The sequence below is a fragment of the Lissotriton vulgaris genome, chromosome 10, assembly GCF_964263255.1.
Source record: "Lissotriton vulgaris chromosome 10, aLisVul1.2, whole genome shotgun sequence".
In the NCBI taxonomy this organism is placed as follows: domain Eukaryota; kingdom Metazoa; phylum Chordata; class Amphibia; order Caudata; family Salamandridae; genus Lissotriton; species Lissotriton vulgaris.
In genome coordinates, this window is record NC_141698.1 from 6,817,356 (window position 1) to 6,839,600 (window position 22,245).

The 22,245-nt window shown below is 53.3% G+C and overlaps 1 protein-coding gene across 2 annotated transcripts in view; it reads right to left on the reverse strand.

Annotated features, from left to right (window-relative positions):
* Window positions 1–22,245, reverse strand: part of HUWE1 (HECT, UBA and WWE domain containing E3 ubiquitin protein ligase 1) — a 1,800,886-nt gene that overhangs the window by 137,912 nt on the left and 1,640,729 nt on the right. For both annotated transcript variants that reach the window (XM_086940169.1, XM_086940170.1), the window contains one exon: window positions 14,831–14,963. In XM_086940169.1, the coding sequence (XP_086796295.1) occupies window positions 14,831–14,963 (133 nt within the window). The remainder of the gene's footprint in view (window positions 1–14,830; window positions 14,964–22,245) is intronic.

A 22,245-nucleotide genomic window follows, 5' to 3' on the forward strand; every position in this document is an offset into this window, starting at 1 on the left:
TGACAGCCTTGGCACTTGCTCACCACTCAACTTTACTCCTGGAGATTAGTCCTGTAAGTCGATGTACTATACCTGTTTGCAGAACTTGTTTTTCCTTCCATAGGATAAAATTGCAGAACTCAGAAATTGCACGGGGTCCACTTTTTAAAGTAAAAAGAATTTATATTTAAAATCCTACTTACACTAACAATTTTTCGCTGATGCCTAAACATATATAAAGATATGTGCTATTTTTATAAATTGGTGTGGCTCTCCTCGAGTCGTGTTGTCATTTATTAATCATTGTGCATATTTGCAATTGTCTTGCACTCTTCTGTGTTAAGCCGAAGGCTGCTCGACCACACTACCCCCTAACAGAGCACTTTGGGATTGTATAACCAGCCCTGCCCACTAGGATGGGAACCCATGGACTCTACACTGTATATCAACTTACTGACCTATTATACAAAGAGCCAGCTTCCTACAGAATGTATGGGGAAAATCTAAACATTTTCAGGGAGCCATCAGATGATCAAGACCTAAAAACTAACACAAGAAACCCAAGGGTCATCACTGTAAATCAGTGAAAGTTGGATACGGTCATGCTCCGGATCAAGGCACAAAGGATGAGGCACCGCAACATCCATCAGCTCAGGAAAACTTTACTAAGTATCAATGTGGAATTTAGAGTTATTTTAGGCGACCAACTCCGACAAGAAGCCAGCCAGGATGACCTGCAAGCCCTACAGAAACAGTTATATTTTCAAGAAAAGCAATCTTTAGTGCAGCTCCAGGATCAGAGGCCCGTGCCATGGCCTGATGCAAGGGCTCCAGGATGCTGAAGATGGTGTGCGCTCGACGGGAGCCTTCCTGGTGATACTCTTCGGTCCACAGGCTTGGTGAGGGTTTCCTGCCCACAGGTGTCAACATCCGTCAAAGTCCTCTCAAGCTTGCGAAAAGTCCAACTGCAACTGACACGTGGTACAGCAGTTTACTAATTTTGGCAGCTAACCTGCCTTCTAGGCGGCTAATATGCACTAAGACTACTCTCCCGCGTCCAGTAGACTCATGGGTAACTTTTTAGCATCGGGTCTTAGTCCCCTGGGCTTCAGGGTGGCGAGGAGTGGAGATCCAGGAATATGGGCGTAGGAAAGTAGGATATGCTTTCATGGTTACCCCAACTTTTTGCTTGGTCTCAGTGTATTTTTGACCTAGTCTGCTGGGATGCTGCTAATCAGGACCCCTAAATTGACATGGTAAGGATTTTAGACCTCCATGATTGGCTACTGGTGTACCCTTGTAAGTCCCCAGTATATCTCCCAAGGGCTGCAGCATGTATCGTGCCACCCATGGGAGTCCAGTTTTCTTATATCTGAGCTTCCTGTACTTTATACCTACAAGTCACTCCTGTGGCAGGTTGTTCAGCCCTGAGGGCAGGGTGCTTGGTTATAAGTGTGAGGGTGCCATGCATGAGCAGGACACCCCTAAAAAGCCCCGAGTCGATTCTCCAGGCTTTGTAAGTGCGGTCAGCCATTTTTAGACATACAGTGGACATCGGTCATCATGGGCAGTCTAACCTAATAGTAGCTGAACCAAACAGTCATGTTTAGTATCAAACATGTTGGAATCATACCCGAACACCAATTCCAGTGTTGGATGAAAGATCCCATTTACATGGGGGCTCCTAAGGAGACCCCCGCCCCATACTATCATAACAGCCTTTCAGGGTCTGCAGGCAAGCTAGTGCTGCTACTGACCACAGGCATGATTCTGCCCTCCTGCTGCTGAGCCAAGCTCTAGCAGGGGGAAGGTAGAATAGGTTTCCTGTCACAGGATGTATGACCACCATAGGGGCGGGGGTGGGGGCACTTGCCAGCACCACCAGACTGCTTTGAAGGGCACATTTAGTGGCCTCCTTGCATACTACAGTTTGAGCCAGTTTAGGGATCCCTTGGCTCCCGCTCAGGTGCGAAACTGGACAAAGGACATGAGTATCCTCCCCTCTGTCCAGCCCCTCCTCTAGGAGGGACAACTGAGTAGTTCCAACCCTTTCCTTTTGGTACTTAAGGGCTCCCCTGTGGGAGGGTGTGAGAAAGTGCCCTTAGTAGTTTTGGATTTCACCGTTTCATTTGCACTAGCCATCGGAGAGGTCTGTGGTCAGTATGAACCAAGAAGTGAGTTCCAAACAAGTAGGGCCCCAACTTCTTCCGGGACCAAACCACAGCAAAGGCCTCCCTCTCAATGGCACTCCAACGCTGCTCTCTGGGGAGTAGCCTCCTGCTTATAAAAGCAACAGGTTGGTCTTGGCCTTCCTCATTGATCTGGGAGAGGACCGCTCCTATCCCCAGCTCGGAGGCATCAGTCTGCACTATGAACTGCTTGCAGTAGTCTGGTGCTTTTAGGGTGGGTGCTGAGCACATTGCTTCTTTCAGGGTGTCAAAAGCCTTTTGCCAGATAACGCACAAGTTACTTACCTTCGGTAACAATATATCGCTAAGAAAGGAAAATGCTACTTACCAGTATGCATCTGTTCTTGGCATGTAGAGCTGCACACTATGCATAGATTGCCACCTAGTGTTGGGCCCGGATGTTTGCAGTTTGTTTTGTGGAAAAGTCTTTGGAAATCACGGGATAGGTGACCCCTCCTTTGGTTGATACTGCACATGGTCATTGGCTAGTATTAGATTCCTTACCTTAGAATATCCCAAGGCATCAGACTGGATCCGGAAACTTTTGCGTAGCAGTACCCTTGCGTGTCGGTAGGCGTCGTCTGCGGCTCCCCGTCAGTGGTCGGCGGCGCCGGGATGAGGTCGCCGGAGTACTTTGACGCCACCCTCGCCCGCTGACGCCAGTTATTATACACAGCTTTTCTGCGCCAGAAACGCAGAGCCATGATAAAAACCAACACTGGTGCTATGAAACTAGGGCCCTGAAAGGGGATGACCGTAACCCTAGATATCGGTTCGCAGAACGGGGAGGATGGGTGGGGCGGTAAGGAATCTAATACCAACTACTGTTTCTTACAGATATATCGTTACCGAAGGTAAGTAACTTGTGCATCTGAAAGAAACAGGTTAGTATTAGATTCCTTACCTTAGAATAGATACCCCAGCAATACCAACCCCGGTGGTGGGTCTGCGAACCAATAATCACACCAGAGAGTCCTGGAGGACGGAACGGCCAAAGAAGCCATCCCTCCGGACTTGGCTGTCCAGGCAGTAGTGTCTTGCGAACGTGTGCAGCAAGGCCCACGTAGCTGCCTGACAGATGTCCTGCAGTAGTAGCCGCCGTGGCCAGAGTGGAATGGGCCCTCAGCCCAACAGGAGGCTCCTTCTTAGGCAAAGAGTAGCATGCCTTGATGCACAACACGACCCACCGAGAGATGATCCGTTTGGGCACCGCCCGTCCCTTCTTAGCGCCCACGTAACCAACGAAGAGTTGGTCATCTACCCGGAATGGCGTGTGCGATCCAGATAGTATGAGTGCGCACGTTTTGGGTCCAGACGGTGGAGCCGCTCTTCCTCTTTAGAGGGATGCGGAGGCGGAAAGAAAGTGGGCAAGGTGATGGACTGCCCAATGTGGAAGGCTGTGACTACCTTTGGAAGGAAAGAGGGTCTTGTCCGCAACACAACCTTGTCCGGATGGACAGAAAGGCAAGGAGGCTTGGATGAAAGAGCCTGGAGCTGACTCACTCTCCTGGCAGAGGTGATGGCAACTAGGAAAGCAGTCTTAAGGGTAAGAAGACGGAGAGGACAGTTGGGAAGTGGCTCGAAGGGAGCCCAAATCAGAAAAGTAAGTACAAGGTTCAGGTCCCACTGAGGCATCACGAAAGGAACATATGAGTGATGCTCTTTAAGAATCTATTAACAATCGGGGACTTGAACAAAGAAGGCTGATCAGGTAGCCTTAAGAAGGCGGAAAGGGCAGAAAGGTAGCCCTTGATAGTTCCCAGAGCAGAGCCCTGCTGGGTAAGAGAAAGAAGGAAGAGGAGAACCTCAGAAAGGGGGGCAGAGAGTGAATCCACAGCCTTTGCTGTGCACCATGCCACAAATTTGTTCCACCTGCAGGCGTAAACAGATTTTGTGTAGGGACGCCTGGCTGCCAGAATCACATTACAGACTTCAGGAGGCAAGTCAAAGGCCTCAACTGCCGCCGTTCAATCTCCAAGCATGGAGGTGGAGACTGGACAGGTTCGGGTGGAGGACCGTCCCCTGCTGCTGTGACAGAAGGTCCTCCTGAAGAGGCAGACGAATCGGGGGATCGACTGACATGCTGAGTAGCTCGGGATACCAGTACCTTCGAACCCAGTCCGGAGCCACAAGGATGACTTGTGCCCGGTCGTGCTTGATCTTCTTCAGCACTCTGGGCAGAAGTGGTATAGGCGGAAAGGCGTACAACAGACCACAGCTCCACTCGCGACAAAGTCTATGAGCGAGTGCCGCATTGGAAATTCCAACACACAGAACTGATGACATTGCGCGTTCTCTTCTGTGGCGAATAGATCTAACCAAGGCCCTCCCCACTGCTGAAAGAGGCCTTGCGCCACGTCCGAGTTCAGACGCCATTTGTGATCCATCATGCACAGACGGCGGAGTTCGTCCGCCCTGGTGTTCAGGGAACCTGCCAGGTGTTGAACCACCAGGGTCACACCCTGATGTGCCAGCCATTGCCAGAGGCGCAGAGCCTCCTGGCATAGGGTCCACGACCCCACCCCGCCCTGTTTGTTGCAGTACTACATGGCGGTGGTGTTGTCCATGAACACCTGCACTACACTCCCCCGGACAGAGGGTCGGATCGCCCACAGCTCCAGAAGGTTGATGTGGAGTTAGGACTCTGCCGGAGACCAGAGGCCTCTAAACTCCACCTCTCCCATGTGGCCCACCCAAGCCCTGGATGGACGCGTCCGTCACAACTACGTGCTCCGGTTGGGGTAGGGAGAGGGATCTGCCGCTGACCCAATCGCGGTCCGTGAGCCACCACTGCAACTGTCTTGCAGTGCACTCCGAGATCAAGACATGGTCTGACAAGTTGCCCTGATGCTGGGCCCACTGAAACTTCAGGTCCCACTGCAGAGCCCGCATCCGACACCTGGCTTGATGCAGGAGGCCATCAGCCCCAGAAGCCGCAGCATCAACCTGACCGAGACTCGGGATAACGGCTGAAAGATCGGAACCAGAGCCTGAATATCCCAAAACTGCTGTTCCGGAGGATAAACCCGAAACTGCGCTGAGTCTAGAACCGCTCCGATGAAGAGGAGCTTCTGAGAGGGACACAGGTGTGACTTCGGCACATTGATGGAGAACCCCAGCAAGTGCAGGAGGTGGGCCGTAGTCTGGAGGTGGCTGACTACTGTCTGGGGCGAGCCTGCCTTCAACGACCAGTCGTCTAGGTAGGGGAAGACTGAAACCCCTAACCTGCGCAGATGAGCTGCGACCACAGCCATCACTTTCGTGAACACCCATGGGGCGCTAGTAAGGCCGAAGGGGAGCACGGTAAACTGAAAGTGCTCGCAGCCTACCATGAACCGCAGGTAGTGCCGGTGGGACGGCAGGACGGGGATGTGAAAATATGCATCCTGCAAGTCCAACGTTGCCATCCAGTCTCCTGGGTCCAGGGCAGCTAAGACCTGAGCCAAAGTCAGCATCTTGAACTTCTCCTTCCGGAGGAAGCTGTGGACGTTCCTTAGGTCCAAGATAGGGCGTAGGCCGCCTTTGCCCTTCTTGGGAACCAGAATGAAGTGGTAGTAACAACCATGTTCTACTTCTGGCCCAGGAACGCGCTCAGTGGCCCCCTTGGAAAGAAGAGGGCCGAAACTTCCTCTTGCAGAAGTTGCAAGTGATCCCCCGACACGCAGTGGTACTGCGGTGGCATGGCTGGAGGGGTCGTCTCGAAGGGGAGAGAGTAGCCCCTTCGTACGATTTGCAGCACCCACCTGTCCGATGTGATGGTGCGCCAGTGGAGGAGATGGCGAACCCTGCCCCCCACTGGCATTAAATGGGCCTGAAAGCTCTGACTAGGAAGGCTTTAAGGCGGATGCTGCGCGGTGGATGTGGACTGGCCGCGCCATTGTCCCTGGTTACCGCTGCGATGGTAACCACGTCCGCCACCGCGCTGAATGTTAGTCTGCGGCCCGTGGCTGGCAGGACATGTGGGAGCACCCCTTCCGTGGCCACGAAAGGAGCGCTGGGCAGAAGATTGCGGACACAGGGCCGACAGGCCCAAGGACTTGGCCGTAGCCCTGGAGTCCTTGAAGCATTCCAGCGCATGATCTGTCTTGCCACCAAAGAGGTGGCTGCCATCAAACGGCATGTCCATAAGGGTGTTTTGGACATCGGCCGAAAAGGTGGCGGACCTCAGCCAGGCGTGGTGGCGAACCACCACAGACGTGGAAATCGCTATTCCTAGCGAGTCCGTGGTATCCAGTCCACATCGTATAGAGTACCACGCTGCGTCTCTTCCCTCCGCGAGGGCTTGAGCGAGCTTCGCCCGGGCTCCCTCCGGGCACTCGGGCAGCACGGCCGCAACCATATCCCACAACGATTGGGTGTAACGGCCCAAGAGGCATGTGGTGTTGACCGACCGCAACCCCAAACTAAGGGAGGAGAAAATCTTTCCGTACTGTTCATACCTCTTGGATTCCCGATCTGGTGGTGCCGTCGGGAATGCGGATTGGGAAGTGGAGGCCTGGATGACCAGGCTATCGGGAGTGGGGTAGGTGGACAAGAAACTAGGGTCGCCCGGAGCTGGGCGGTGGGGCCTAGCGATGTTCCCATCTACAGGGGGACCTGTAGTGGGCCTGGACCAAGTGCCCAACAGGACGTCCGGCAGAGCCATATTAAACGGCAGTAGAGGCTCTGGTGAGCTTGCCTGCGGTTTAAGGACCTCTGTGAGGATGTTAGACCTCACTGTTGCGACGGGGAGTCAAGAGCCAAGGCCTTGGCTGCATTCATCAGCACCACACTATAAGCAGCCCACTCCTCCATAGCCACGGTAGGAGGGGAGAAAAAAATCAGTGTCTGGGGAGGTATCCAGGCCACTGGCTTCCCCTAGTTCCAGTGTCCAGTCCTGAAATGACTGGCACTCACGTGCCAGGGGGTTCTCAGACCTCCCCAGTCCCCCTCGACGTCCATGTCCTGAAATTCAGGTGTAAAAGATGGACCCAGATCCTCGAAGTACTCTGCTTCGGCCGGCGCGGCGGATCCGGACCGAGGGGTAGACCAGGGACGGCGTTGTGCAGGGACGACGCCGGGGATGACACCCTAGGGGGCGACGCCGGCGGGGGTCTTAAGGTCGACCAGCGGCGACCCGGAACCGGATCCAGCGGGACCTTACGGCGTTGGGTCCGAAGTCGTAGACGGCGCCGAAGCACCCGGCCCGCTTGGGATCCCAGTCGGGGCTTGGCCCGAAGGCGCCGCGGAACCAGACGGAGGAGAGAGCGACCTCATGGCCATGAGGAAGGCATCGATCTCCTCCGGCATCGCGTTCTGCCCAGGGACCGGCGGGTATGGAGCAGGCCGCGACACCTGCGGCTCCGGTGGAGACGCGTGGGGAGTCAGAAGAGCGATGTAGCCTCTTCGACTTCTTGTGCATCTTACCTGAGGACTTGGAGCCCGACGAATGGTATTGACTCGCCGAGCTATGATGACTCCGGCCCTGCGACCAGTCCCTAGACCTCCTTCCAGACCGGGACCTCGAGCGGCGCAGGGCCGACAGCCGGAGCTCGAGGCGCCTACGGGACAGCTCCCGCCTAGCCTTCGACGTCAAGGCCCGTCAGTCGGGGCACCACTTGTCATCGTGGTCGGGTCTCAGGCAATGAAGACACCTGTGATGGGGGATCGGTAACCGACATCAGTCGGTTGCAGTCCACGCAGGGCTTAAACCCGGGCATCCCTACCGGCATCGGAGTCGTTGGTGTTCGAAAAATGATCCAAAAAGTCTCGTCAAAAAGGGACTAAGGGTACCACTGTTCCCGGATCGGCGCTTGCTGGCGCGGAAAAAATAGGAACTGACATCAGCGCGCGAGGGCGGCGCCTAAGTACTCCAGCGATGTCATCCCAGCGCCCTCGATGCCAGACACTGAGCCACAGACGACGCCTACTGACGCGCGAGGGTACTGCTACGCAAACGTTTCCGGATCCAGTCTGACGCCTGGGGGTATTCTAAGGTAAGGAATCTAATACTAACCTGTTTCTTTCAGATCTGCAAGTCCAACGTTACCATCCCGTCCCCAGGGTCAAGGGCGGACAAGACCTGAGCTAAAGTTAACATCTTGAACTTCTCCTTCCGGAGGAAGCGGTTGACGTCCCCGAGATCCAAAATAGGACGCAGGCCTTGGTCCTTCTTGGGCACCAGGAAATAGTGGGAACAACAACCACGACCTACTTCTGTCACAGGGACTCCCTCAATGGCTCCCTTGGCCAAGAGTCGCAACTTCCTGACAAAAAAGGGCCAAATGATCCTCAGACATGCAATGGAAAACAGGTGGCATGGAGAAAGGAGCAGTCTCAAAGTGGAGGGAGTAGCCCCTTCAGACTATCTGTAAACCCACCTGTCTGACGTGATGTTGTGCCAGAGGGGGAGGTGATGGCAAATGCTGCTGCCCACTGGCAACTGGTGGCCCTGAAAAGTCTGACTAGGAAGGTTTAGAGCAGGGGTCTCCAAACCGGTCCTGGAGGGCCGGATCCATGCCAGATTTTTCGGATATCCCCATTGAGATACATGTAGTTATTTTAAAAATCTGGCATGGATCCGGCCCTCCAGGACCGGTTTGGGGACCCCTGGTTTAGAGGCTGCTGCAGAGAGGGCCCTGGTGGACTGGCCTGCCTGCTGGCCCCCAGACCCACGACACTGGGTCCCACGGCGCCAGGCGCGCAGAGATTGGGTAGCTTGCCCAGGCCTGTGGCTCTGGGTGGAACGTGGTGGGGCACCCCTCCCGTAGCCACGAGAGAGGCAAAAAGCAGACTGCGCTGGGCGAGAGGTGGTAGTGAGGACCAAGGATCTGGCTGTAGCCCTTAAAGCGATGTAGCGCGTTGTCCGCTCTGTCACCACACAAGTGACGGCCATCAAAGGGCATGTCCAAAAGTGTAGATTGGACATCACCCGAGAAGCCAGTGGACCTCAGCCAGGCGTAGAGTCTTAGGGCTAATGACGTTAAAATCGTCCTGCCTAGCGAGTTGGCGGTGCCCAGCCCACATCCTATGGCGAACTTAGCTACATCTCTACCCTCAACCACTGCACAGGAAAACACATCCCAGGCCTCCTCCGGGCACTGTGGCAGCACCTGCGCAACTGTATCTCACACAGAGTAGGCATAACAGCCCAAGAGACAGGCTGTGTTCACCGACCGCAGTCCTAAGCTGGCGCAAGAAAACATCTTCCCAAGGGGATCCAGCTTCTTGGATTCCCTATCAGGTGGTGTGGTAGGGAATGCGCCCTTGGAAGTTGAGGCTTGGAAAACCAAAGCTCTCGGGGGTAGGGTGTTGGGACAGGCAAATGGGGTCGGCCGGGCGGTGTTGGGCAATCATCCTTTGCACCGGGGCCCCTGTGCTGGGCTTGGACCAAGTGCCCAGAAGAATGTCTGTGAGGGCCTCAATGAACGGCAGCATGGGCTCCGGAGAGGCCTCTGCCAGTTGAAGCACCTCAGTCAGGAGGTTAGTCCTGACCGCCACTGTTGGAAGCTCAAGGTTCAAGTCCTCAGCTGCACTATGCAACGCCACAGCGTAAGAGGCTCCATCCTCCCTAGAGACAATAGGAGGAAAAAGCATGCCAAGGTCTGGGGAAGTGACCAGACCACTGGCCGCACCCAATTCCTCTCTTGAGTCTGGTTCTTCCAACTGGTGAGCCAGAGGGTCCAAGACCCATCTCAGTCCTCCTCACCCTCTTTTGGTTGCCACTCAGGGCAATAGGAAACACATGACGGTAGAACAGAGGTACAAAAGTACCAGTCAGTCAACGCCGGTCCAGCTCAGTGTCCATGTCGAGGGGTAGACTGGGGCAGACGCTGGTTGGGGTCACAACCAGAGTCGGAGGGGGTGGAGGTGTCATCAATGGATTTGGCCCTGGAGGAGGTGTTGTAAAGTCGACCGACGCCGATCCGGATCCAAGCCTTGATCCCTGCAAACCCGCCAGCATCGAAGGCCTAGAACACACCAGCCGGGTCCGTGGGTCCCTAAGGCGTGCCAGCAGGATCGGGCTACCCAAAGATGGAGTGGAGGGCTTCGTAAAAACTACAAAGTTGGTCTGGGGTCGCTCCAGCTCCCAGGAAGGAAGCTCTGAGCCGACCCAACAGGTTCCAAGGGCAGAGCTGGACGAGTACCTTCTGCATGAGCCAACGGACAGGGAGAACGCGAAGAGCTGCGGTGCTTCTTCACCTTCTCTTTGTGCTTTGACTTACCAAAAAGACTTCAAAGAGGAGTGATGGTGTTGACTCTGCGACCTCCCTCTTGATCTCTTTCAAAAAAATATACTTATTTTTGCTAAACACCGTGTGGTTTCTTTTTTATCGAACTTACACTATAGATTGAACTTGTAAAACAAGATGCTTAACACACATTCAAGATAAGCCTGAAGGGTGTTTTCCAGAGCTACCACTGAGAGCTTTCTATGGTTATCAAAGACCAATAAAGTCACAATAAGGGTTGCCTGGATTAGTGCAAGGTGCACCACTTGAATAAGTGGGCACCATATCCTAAGCCAGCCTCTTACAATGGGCTAGCAACTCGCCCAGCAGGCTTCTTCAGCTGTTGCGGCCCTGTGCTGCAAACAGGTCAACCAACTAACTCCTGAAGTCTCTTGCTTCGGCTGGGCTCAGGAGTCGACCAGACAGTCACTTTTCCTTTGCGTGCCACCAGGTACAGCAGGTGCATTCTTTGTTGATGCAGCCTCTCTTCGCCGGGTCCTTGGTCCTGCAGGGCCCCTGCTCCAGTCAAATGAGATTTGAGTACTAGGTGTGTCATTTTTGGCCAGAAAATGCCTGCAGGAAAGATGGCAGTTACAAGCCAATGGGCTCTTAGGGCCCCTCCCTACGGGTGACTACTTCCTGCAAAGTGTGGTATCTAGATATCCCAGATATCTCCCTAGCCCAATCCAGAGGTGTGGATACCAAGGGAGCTACACGTCTGTGGAAAACCGGTTTCATAATTGATTTCTCCTCTCTATCCTGATTTACAGGCGGTCAATAAAACAGCCCCTCTTCCAAGAGTTTTCTATTTGCCCTTCAAGGATACTTTATCTTTGAAGGTCGCCTTTTGGGCCAACACCAGTGTGGCTCCCTGCCAGGGAGATGTAACATCTCTACACTACACAGGCTTCTATTGTGTCCTTTCCTGGGAGTCGTTTACATGTCTTCCCAGGACAGCAGAAAGCTGTCTCGGGGACAGACTGCGTGTGCAACTGTAATCATGCACAGGAGACTTTGGGTAACAAAGTGGCAACTTTGTAAAAGTTGCACACTGCAACAAGTCCTACTTCGGACGTGGACACACTCTTGATAGCCCCTTTGGCAGAAAGGGCTTGCAGCAAAACAGAGATGGCCCTTCCTTAGTCACTTGGGGGGGTTTGTGCGGGATGGCGGGTGGGAGGGGCGGGGCCACGACACAGGAAGGTATGGTGGTGTGAAAGGAAGGGTAGGGTAGCCTTCACAAACAATTTGCAGAATCAACCGTCTGATGTGATGCCTTAACAATCCCTCAAAAATCGTCTTATCATGCCTCCCACAAGATGTCTGTGCTCTGCTAAAGGTGTTTTGACAGGTGGTGCTGGGGTGGGAGGTCAAGTCCGTTGAATTTGACTAGGGGGGAGGCCAAGACTGCAAAACTGCTGGGTACCTGGTGAAGGTTGGCTTGGCTAGTGTTAAGTTTGATTAGGTTGGCTAGGAAGGACAGACCTGCCTAGGGAGTGTGCCGTGCCCTTCAGTCCTTGAACTGCTTTAGTGTGGAGTCTGCCTTGTCCCCATACAGGAGAGTCCTGTAGAACGGTATGTTTATGAGGTGAGGGATGACTGGGCATTTCCTGAAAAGTAGGTGGATTGCAGTGAATATTGGCAGTGAACGGCAACACTGGTGCCAATGGCCAGCCCGATGAAATCTGTGGCATTTAAGCCACAACGAATTGTGAACTTGGTTGTGTTACGACCGCCCTGTATGGCCTGGACGAGGACAATTCGAAGATCTTCAGATACAGTCGGAGCCCTGAGATACCAAATCCTAAAGGGTGTGGTGACAGCGCCCAGCAGGCGGCTGGCTTTCATTGATCAAAGCGCCAAGCTTGTGGGCTTTTTTTCACCCGAACGTGTACACCCATTTTGGCACTATCGCAGGGAGTAGAAAGGAAACGTTTTCAGGAGAGGGGTGCTGAGATGAAACATTCAGGGTCGGGCAGGACAGTGGCATTGTGCCATCTGGCGGCTGCCGAGGGTGGGGGGGGGGGGGGGGGGAGGGGGGGTGGGATTTGAGGGAGGAGAGGGGGTGGGGGAGCGCTTGTCTAGAGAACCAGAGCAAGGTATGGCCCAGGTATATGTAAGGGCCTTGTTAAAATTTAAGAGAGGCTCCCTGGATGTTTGCACCGACTGAATGACTTTCATAAGAACACTGGTCTTGACCTCCAGGGTGGGGAGCTATAGGTCTAGGACTTAGGCTGCCCTATGCATTGTGACAGAGATGGTCAGAGACGCAATACCCAGCAGATGAGTCTGGCAGGGAATGAGGTGTCGGAGCCAGGCTGACTGACTGGGTGAGGTGTCGGGGGCCAGGCTGACTGACTGACTGGGTGTGGTCTCGGATTAAGATGCAGATCCACCATGGGTCCTTGTATGCCGGCTTCATGAAGATGTCAGATGAGGATGGGGTGAGACTGTAGAAGGCAGAGGAGAGTTTAAATAGGATGGGGCCTGAGGTGTCTTCTCTACCCATGATGATCCGGATGTAATCTGTTGCAGCAATGAGGTAAGTCCTGGCACTGTGGTTTGGCTTGAATCCAGATGGAGTTGGGCCAAAGATGCGATTATCGTTAAGGTGGTTGGCTAGCTTCTTCAGGATGTTTGTAGGGTAGCAAAGAGATTGGGTGGTATTTGGCCAGTGTCCCAGCTACCTCCGGTGTCCGGCTCAGGGTGCCGTCGGGAAGATTAAGCAAGCTATTGCCCAGAGTCACATGGTGCTGGGCTAACCTGCCGCCGGAGCCGGGGATTGAACCGTGAACACTGTGGTCTGCAATCAGGCACCCTGGCCGCTGCGCCACACTTCTTCCCATGGAGTGGTAGAGGCAGGAGCTCGATAGGGCTCACAAGCATACTGACCCCCATGGCTGTTGCTGTGTCCGAAGTGGTGCCAGGTGGTCACGGTTTGAGGGTTGATGGTTGGGGGTGGGGTTTGGGGGGGGGGAGGGGGGGGGGGGGGTTCAGGAGGGTGTGACTTAATGGGTACCTTGGCAGCAAGGGTAGAAATGTCAGGCTGGGGCTCTAAGTTGTTGAAGATCTTGCTGCTGTAAAATTCAGGGAGCAGGGTGCAGAGGTCCTGCGAGGGGGTGAGGAGTGTGGAGCTTGCAGTCAGTGAGGGGACATCCTTCACAATGGAAAACATTTATTTGGCGCTGTTGTTCGCGGAGAGCTGAATGCTTAGCAGATCAGATCTGATCAAGGTACAATTTGAAGGAGATTTCATCGATGTTGTAGTGTGTCTGTCTCCATCTGCGTTCAAGTTGACAGAAGTATCATTTGGAGGGTTCGAATCGCTTTGTATACCAGATTGCTTCCTTTCTTGTCTTAGTTGAGGTTGTAGTGATCCAGGGATTGAAGTTGATGGGTTGTGGTGGTGTCATTGGTGGCCTACGAGTTCCGTGGTACATCTCTTTCGAGATCCTATTTCAGTTTCATCTGGAGAATTTAGTGGGTGCAGTTTAGTGGTGGCGTGGGATGGGTAGGATGAAATGGAAAAGGACACAGCCGATCCGTATGAGAAGTGTGGGCTTGTCCATTGTGATGCTCTTGAAGTTAGTGAAGATGGGGCTCTGGAGGTGACCGCCGGCATGGTTGGGGTTGTTCATTTTCTGGGTGAGAGTTGACAGTTACTTCAATTTTTCGTTTCTATAGAGGATGGTTCCCAAATGAAGGGCGATGAAGACATTTCAATATAATCAGGAAGACTACGATCAGGTTAGGATGGCAATTGGCGTGCATCGCCTTAATTTCTTACCCGCTCTGTGGGTGTGTGTGTGTTTGTATTTCAATCTGCTTAAAAGGATCATTCGTTGCAGATAAATGGACTCAAATGGAAGCAATAGGCAGACCAAACCATGAAGTGGTGGACTCCCCTCCTGTTCTCATAGAGCAGCAAAAAAACCTTTGCAGTAAAATTTGAAATATACGCTACTGAATTTAGAAACCAGGTTGAAGGAACATTTTCCAGTGGAGTCTGTTAACTTTCAATTTCTATTTGGATAGTAATTTTACTTCGAGTAGAAATTCTATATGCCAAAAAAAACTCCTGGACAATTAGTTTGGTGCACTGTCCCAGGAACAGAAAATGGCAATTTCAAAACTTAGTCTTAAACAATAAACAAGTGCACCTTGAATATCAACATTTTGTCCGGTTTCCGCTCATGGCTACACCAATCCAATCAATTAAAATGAAAACCAACTCAGACAACCTCTGAATCAAGTCAAGCTGGTCTGCACATACATGGGATTGCAATACAAGAGCTGCAACTTGGTTGCACATTCCCGTGCATGAGGATTCACAGGAATGTGCAAGTAATAGTGAGGCTACCAGAGTAAGCCCTAGAACTTTTACGTTTGCAATAGATACCTCTATTTCACATTGCTAGTGGAGACTATGGGAGCGCGTGAGGCAGCACTTACCTGCTTTGCATTTTGCCTTTTAATTTAGTAGTCTGAGGCTGGTCCTCAGGAAGGCAGTCAGGTGAGATGGCTTCACATTGCAGCCGCCTCTGCTGTTCCAAGTTATACTCCCGCAGCTCAGCCAACAGGGTACCTGTAAGGAAAAAATATTATCTTCTATTTCTGCACTTTATGTTCCACCCACTTCCTCAATTTAAAAAAAAAATATATTTTTATTTGCATTTTATCATATTGCAACAAAACAATCATGTCATCAAAGGTCAACATATCCCGCCTTTCACCCCACCACCCCCCCAGCCTCACCAGTACAATTATTATTTCAGTGATCATTCCACTCCATTGTCCTAACATTATCAGTGTCCAGATCTGCCATACCTTACCAGAATTCCCTCGGCTCCCCCTTAATTGTATACGGACCTTCTTCCCGCATTTCTCCTCACAGACCCCCATCAAGGCCATGATATTTTCTCCATTTACTCCAAACTGAATTTTTTTAGGGCAGCCCCGCGCCTTGTACGTACCCCTTTCAGCAGCCATATAAAGGTCCAGGCCTCTTCTCCATTCCTCTAACCTTGGTGTCGTAGCTGTCCCCCAGTACTTAGCTACATCTTTTTTCGCTACCACCAAGGCCAGGACCAAAAAGATCAGCAGCGGGCGGGCAAGATCTACATCGTTGGTCATACCTAGTAGGACCATTTTTGGATCCGCTGGCAGGGGAGCTTCCAGTATCTCACCCAGTTCTCTCAGAATCTTCCCCCAGTATACATGAATCTGTGGACATGCCCAGAGGGTGTGTGGAAGAAGTCCCCCCCCTTCTCGGCCGCATCTGAGGAAGTTCGTATCTCCTATCTTTTCCATTTTATGCTAGCGTTCCCTATCAAAATAAGTCCTGTGGAGGACATTAAATTGTATAAGCCTTAACCTGGATTTAATTGCTACTTCTCGTGGATGCACGAGTACAGTGTCCCAATCTACTTCATCCATTTCGCCCACATATTTCTCCCATTTACGTGTAAGGGCCCCTAGGTCACCTGGCATGTTATTCATAAGAGTCCTATATGTGAGTGACACCGCTCTCTCAGGTATTTATTCTTGCAATAGGCGGCCCTCCAGAGGTGCATACTGCAGGAGCGCATCCGCAGGGATCTCCTCTGCCCGCCACGCATGTCGCAGCTGCACAGATTTAAAGTATTGCATGGGGAGCAGGCCAAATTCTGTCTTTAGGGCTGGGATCAACTTCAGTTCCCCTTTCGCAATCACGTCTCCTAGCGTCGAGATCCTGATATCATCCCACCTCTTGAACCCTTTCACTTTATTCAGGTCTTGCAGCCAAGTACAGTGCCACAAGGGTGTCTGGTGGGTCTCCTTCCCCAGCCTAGGATCCCGTTTGCTCTTTGCCATAGCACCAATGTGAGCCTAGTAGCGGGAAGAAATCTCCCCCCCCCCCCCCCCCCCGGCCCCCGTATAGATAGTAGTTGTATGAGCGGATACCCACAGCGTGTCTCCCTAGTGCGTACGGGGGATGCGCTGCCGGGGCATGAAACCAGCCATTGATGACTACCAAGTGTTCAGCCCAATAGTAGGCTTCAACGCTGGGAAGTGAAATCCCCCCGCTATATTGGTGACTCTGTAGGGTCGACAGGGCTACCCCAGGCTGCTTACCAAGCCAAAGATATGTGCGGACTTCTGAATTTATTTCCTTGAACACCCTTCGGGCAAGAGTAATATTCGTTCTGAAACGCGTACAGGAGCTTGGGCAGCGTCATCATCTTGAACATAGCCACTCGACCTAGGAGTGTGAGGGGTAGGAGCCGCCACCTAGTCGCGTCCTCCACGAAGTTCCGTATTATCTGTCCGACATTCCTATCATACGAGGTGGTCTTATCCAACGCCATAAACACTCCCAGGTATGTAAAGCCCTCTGTTGTCGTCTGCAACCTGTCTGGGAGGTTCGACCACTGCTCTTGGCCCCATGGGTCATATAGGACCGACTTATGCCAGTTAATCCTATATCCGAGTGCGCCCCATACCGTTCCAACTCTGAGAAGAGCACTGGTATCGTCGTTTCTGGGCGTGTTATATAAAGGAGGACATCATCCCCGTAGAGGGATATTTTCCTCTGTGGCATCTAGTGGCCCCAGCTGAAAACCTCTGATGTCTGGATGTTGCCGGACTGTCGCTGCCAGAACCTCAATCGTCAACGTGAAGAGCAAGGGGGACAGAGGGCATCCCTGACTAGTTCCCCAGCGCACTGGGAAGTCCCCCGATGTAATCCTATTTACCCTGACCTTTGCTCTAGGGTCTGTATAGAGTAGTTGTACCCATTGCCGGAAATTGGGACCAAAGCTTAGCCGCACCATGGCCGACTCTAGGAAGGGCCTATGGACCACGTCGAACGCTTTTTCAGCGTCAAGCGAGAGGAACCAATAAAGGTCTCGCCTTCTACTCACCTCCTGGAGCCAGTTATGGGAACGCCTAAGGTTAAATCTCGTTGCCCTGCCTCGGAGAAATCCTGTTTGGTCCAAATGGACCAGGTCTGGTATGACCCTCCGCAATATAAGCGCAAGTATCGTCGCCAGTCGTTTCACCTCGATATTTAGGAGAGAAATAGGACGGTAAGAGGTGGATTCCTCCAGCGGTTTACCTTCCTTGAAAATTGGGATGATCGTGGCCATGCGAAGGTCTGGAGGAAGTTCCCCTTCCTGGCGTACCCCCTCAAAGAGACCCAGCAGATGGTGAGCCAGAAGGTCAGCCGTTGTCTTAAAGAACTCTGCCAGGAACCCATTCGAGCCAGGGGCCTTCCCGACACATAGTTTAGCCAGGGCCTTTCTGACCTCTTCCAGCGTGATGGGAGCCTCCAGGTCTTTAAGATCCGGGTCAGCAAGCCCTGGGAGATCAAGGTGCTCCATATATTTCAGGGCATCTTCCTGGGTGCCCAGATCCCTTGCCTCATAGAATGTCTGGTAGTGCATGGCAAACGCCTCTGCAATCTGGACGTCGGATCCCGTCAGGTTCCCATGAGTGTCTCGCACTTGCTCAATCCACTGAGCATCCCTCTCCCTCCTGCTCAGTCATGCCAATAATTTACCAGATTTGTCTCCTATGTCATATAGCCGGTGTAAAGTCGCCATCGCCTGCGTTGTTACCTCTCCCGTTACCAGATCTCTATACTGACTTTGAGTGTCCGTTAGCTGACGGAGAGACCCCGTGGCTTTACTCTCTTGATATTCCCTTTCTTGCTGTAATATTCGGGATTCCAGTGGTCGCCAGCTCTCTGTACCTCTTGTGTCGCCTCTGCTAGCCTATTCTGGGCCCTGTCTCTCATGACTACCTTAAAGGCCTCCCATAAGACCACTTTGAATGAGACCGAACCCTCGTTTTCTGCTATGCAGACTTTGACATCAGCCCTAAGGCCTTTCAACACCTCGGGTTCTGCAGGTCCCAGGCTGACAACCTCCAGGACCCCTGCCGCTGAATCCTTCTCCCCACCCTAACCACAAGCGGAGAATGGTCCGATATTCCCCTCGCTTTGTACTCAGCGGAGTCATCCCTTGCTACAGCATGTCGGGCCAAAAAGATATAATCTAATCTAGAGTAAACCTTATGTGCACTTGAGAAGAAGGAATATGACCTTTCTTCCGGGTGGAGCCACCTCCAGATATTTGTTAGTCCTATAGCCTTTATCATGTTAGAGAGGGGGGTCGGGGTCTGGTCTCTGACCCGGTCTCCTGTTCTATCAAGGGTCAGGACCATTATGTCATTAAAATCCCCCCCCCCCCCAACTCCTGTATAGTATCTGATGTATGGAGTAGAACCTCTGCCACTCCTTTCAGTGTGGCTGCCTGTAGTTTAGGCGGTGCATAGGCTGACGAACAAGTTACTTACCTTCGGTAACGATATATCTGTAAGAAACATTAGTTAGTGTTAGATTCCTTACCTTAGAATATCCCCAGGCGTCAGTCTGGATCCGGAAACTTTTGCGTAGCAGTACCCTTGCGCGTCGGTAGGCGTTGTCTGCAGGCGTCCCCTGCGGCTCCGAGTCAGTCGTTGGCGTCGTGCGCCGTGATGACGTCGCTGGAGTACATAGACGCCGCCTCCGCGCGCTGACGTCAGTTCTTTGTACACAGCTTTTCCGCGCCAGAAGACGCAGAGCCATGAGAGAACCAACACTGGTGCCATTTGAAACTAGGGCCCTGAAAGGGATGTCCTTAACCCTAGGTATCAGTTCGCAGAACGGGGAGGATGGGTGGGTTCGGTAAGGAATCTAACACTAACTAATGTTTCTTACAGATATATCGTTACCGAAGGTAAGTAACTTGTTCATCTGAAAGAAACACGTTAGTGTTAGATTCCTTACCTTAGAATAGATACCCCAGCAATACCAACCCCGGTGGTGGGTCTGCGAACCAATACAATACTACACCAGAAAGTCCTGGAGGACAGAACGGCCAAAGAAGCCATCCCTCCGGACTTGGCTGTCCAGGCAGTAGTGCCTCGCAAAGGTGTGCAGCGAGGCCCACGTAGCCGCTTGGCAAATGTCCTGCAAGGGGACTCCCCGGCCCAGGGCAGTAGTAGCCGCCGTGGCCCGAGTGGAATGGGCCCTCAGCCCAACAGGAGGCTCCTTCCGAGCCAAAGAGTAGCACGCTTTGATGCAGAGAACGACCCATCGAGAGATGGTCCGTTTATGTACCGCCCGTCCCTTCTTCGCACCCACGTAGCCAACAAACAGTTGGTCATCCACCCGGAACTGGCGTGTGCGATCCATGTAAAATGAAAGCGCACGTTTTGGGTCCAGACGATGGAGCCGCTCTTCATCCTTTGAAGGATGCGGAGGCGGGAAGAAGGAAGGGAGGGTGATGGACTGCCCGATGTGGAAAGCAGAAACTACTTTGGGCAGGAAAGAAGGTCTAGTCCTCAGAACCACCTTGTCAGGATGGATGGACAAGAAAGGAGGTTGGACAGAAAGAGCCTGGAGCTCACTCACCCTCCTGGCAGAGGTGATGGCAACCAGGAAAGCCGTCTTTAAAGTCAGAAGACGGAGAGGGCAAGAATGAAGGGGCTCAAAGGGAGCACACATCAAAAAGGTTAGAACCAGGTTCAAGTCCCACTGAGGCATCACAAACGGAACAGGAGGATACATGTGTGTGATGCCCTTCAAGAATCTCGTTACAATAGGGGACTTGAACAAAGAAGGCTGATCAGGAAGCCTGAGAAAGGCTGAAAGGGCCGAAAGGTAGCCCTTGATAGTGCCCAGAGCAGAGCCCTGCTGGGCAAGAGAGAGAAGAAACAGAAGAACCTCGGAAAGAGGGGCAGAGAGAGGATCCACAGCCTTTGCTGTGCACCATGCCACAAATCTGTTCCACCGACAGGCGTATACCGACTTTGTGGAGGGACGCCTGGCTGCCAGAATTACATCACAGACTTCAGGAGGCAAGTCAAATGGCCTCAACTGCCGCCGCTCAATCTCCAAGCATGGAGGTGGAGACTGGACAGGTTCGGGTGGAGGACCGTCCCCTGCTGCTGCGACAGAAGGTCCTCCTGAAGGGGCAGGCAGATCGGGGGACCGACTGACATGCTGAGTAGCTCGGGATACCAGTACCTTCGAGCCCAGTCCGGAGCCACAAGGATAACTTGGGCCCGGTTGCGCCTGATCGTCTTCAGCACTCTGGGCAGAAGTGGTATAGGCGGAAAGGCGTATAACAGACCGCAACTCCACTCGCGCCGAAAGGCGTCGCCGTGCGAGTGCCGTCTTGGAAACTCCAACGCGCAGAACTGATGACATTGCGCGTTCTCTTCTGTGGCGAATAGATCTAACCAAGGCTCTCCCCATTTCTGAAAGAGGCCTTGCGCCACGTCCGAGTTCAGATGCCATTCGTGATCCATCAAGCACCGACGGCTGAGTTCGTCCGCCTTGGCGTTCAGAGAACCTGCCAGGTGTTGAACCGTCAGAGTCACCCCCTGACGTTCCAGCCACTGCCAGAGGCGCAGAGCCTCCTGGCAAAGGGTCCACGACCCCACCCCGCCTTGTTTGTTGCAGTACCACATGGCGGTGGTGTTGTCTGTGAACACCTGCACTACACTCCCGTTGACAAAGGGGAGGAATGCCTTCAGTGCTAGACGAATCGCCCGCAGCTCCAACAGGTTGATATGGAGCCGGGACTCCGCCGGAGACCAGATGCCCCTGATCTCCGCCTCTCCCAAGTGGCCTCCCTAGCCCTGGAGGGACGCGTCCGTCACGACAACGTGCTCCGGTTGGGGAAGGGAGAGGGATCTGCCTCTGACCCAATCGCGGTCCGTAAGCCACCACTGCAATTGTCTCGCAGTGCCCTCCGAGATCAAGACGTGGTCGGACAAGTTGCCCTGATGCTGGGCCCACTGAAACTTCAGGTCCCACTGCAGAGCCCGCATCCGCCACCGGGCGTGATGCACCAGAAGGATGCAGGAAGCCATCAGCCCCAGCAGCCACAGCGTCAACCTGACCGAAATCCGGGATAGCGGCTGAAAGATGGGAATCAAAGCCTGAATATCCCGGACCCGCCGTTCCGGAGGATAAACCCGAAACTGCGCCGAGTCCAGAACCGCTCCGATGAAAAGGAGCTTTTGAGAGGGACACAGGTGTGATATCGGCACATTGATGGAGAACCCCAGGCCGTGCAAGAGGTCTGCCGTCATCTGGAGGTGGTGGACGACTGTATGGGGCGAGCCCGCCTTCAACAACCAGTCGTCTAGGTAGGGGAAGACTGAAACCCCCAACCTGCGCAGATGGGCTGCGACCACCGCCAACACCTTTGTGAACACCCGTGGGGCGCTGGTAAGGCCGAAGGGGAGCACGATAAACTGAAAGTGCTCCTGGCCTACCGTGAACAGCAGGTAACGCCGGTGGGCCGGCAGGACAGGGATGTGAAAATACGCATCCTGCAAGTCCAACGCTACCATCCAGTCTTGCGGGTCTAGAGCAGCCAAGACCTGAGCAAAAGTCAACATCTTGAACTTCTCCTTCCGGAGGAAGCCGTTGACGGTCCTGAGATCCAAGATAGGACGTAGGCCCCCTTTGTCCTTCTTGGGTACCAGAAAGTAGTGGGAATAGCAACCACGTCCTACTTCTGGCCCAGGAACGCGCTCGATGGCCCCCTTGGCCAAGAGGGCCGTAACTTCCTCCTGCAGAAGTTGCAAGTGGTCCCCCGACACACGGTGGTTCTGCGGTGGCATGGCTGGAGGAGTGGTCTCGAAGGGGAGGGAGTAGCCCCTTCGGACGATTTGCAGCACCCACCTGTCCGATGTGATCGTGCACCAGCGGGCGTGGTGATGGCGAACCCTGCCACCCACTGGCGTCACGTGGGCCTGAAAGCACGGACTAGGAGGATTTTGAGGCAGATGCTGCGGGGGGATGTGGCCTGACCCCGCCGTTGACCCCG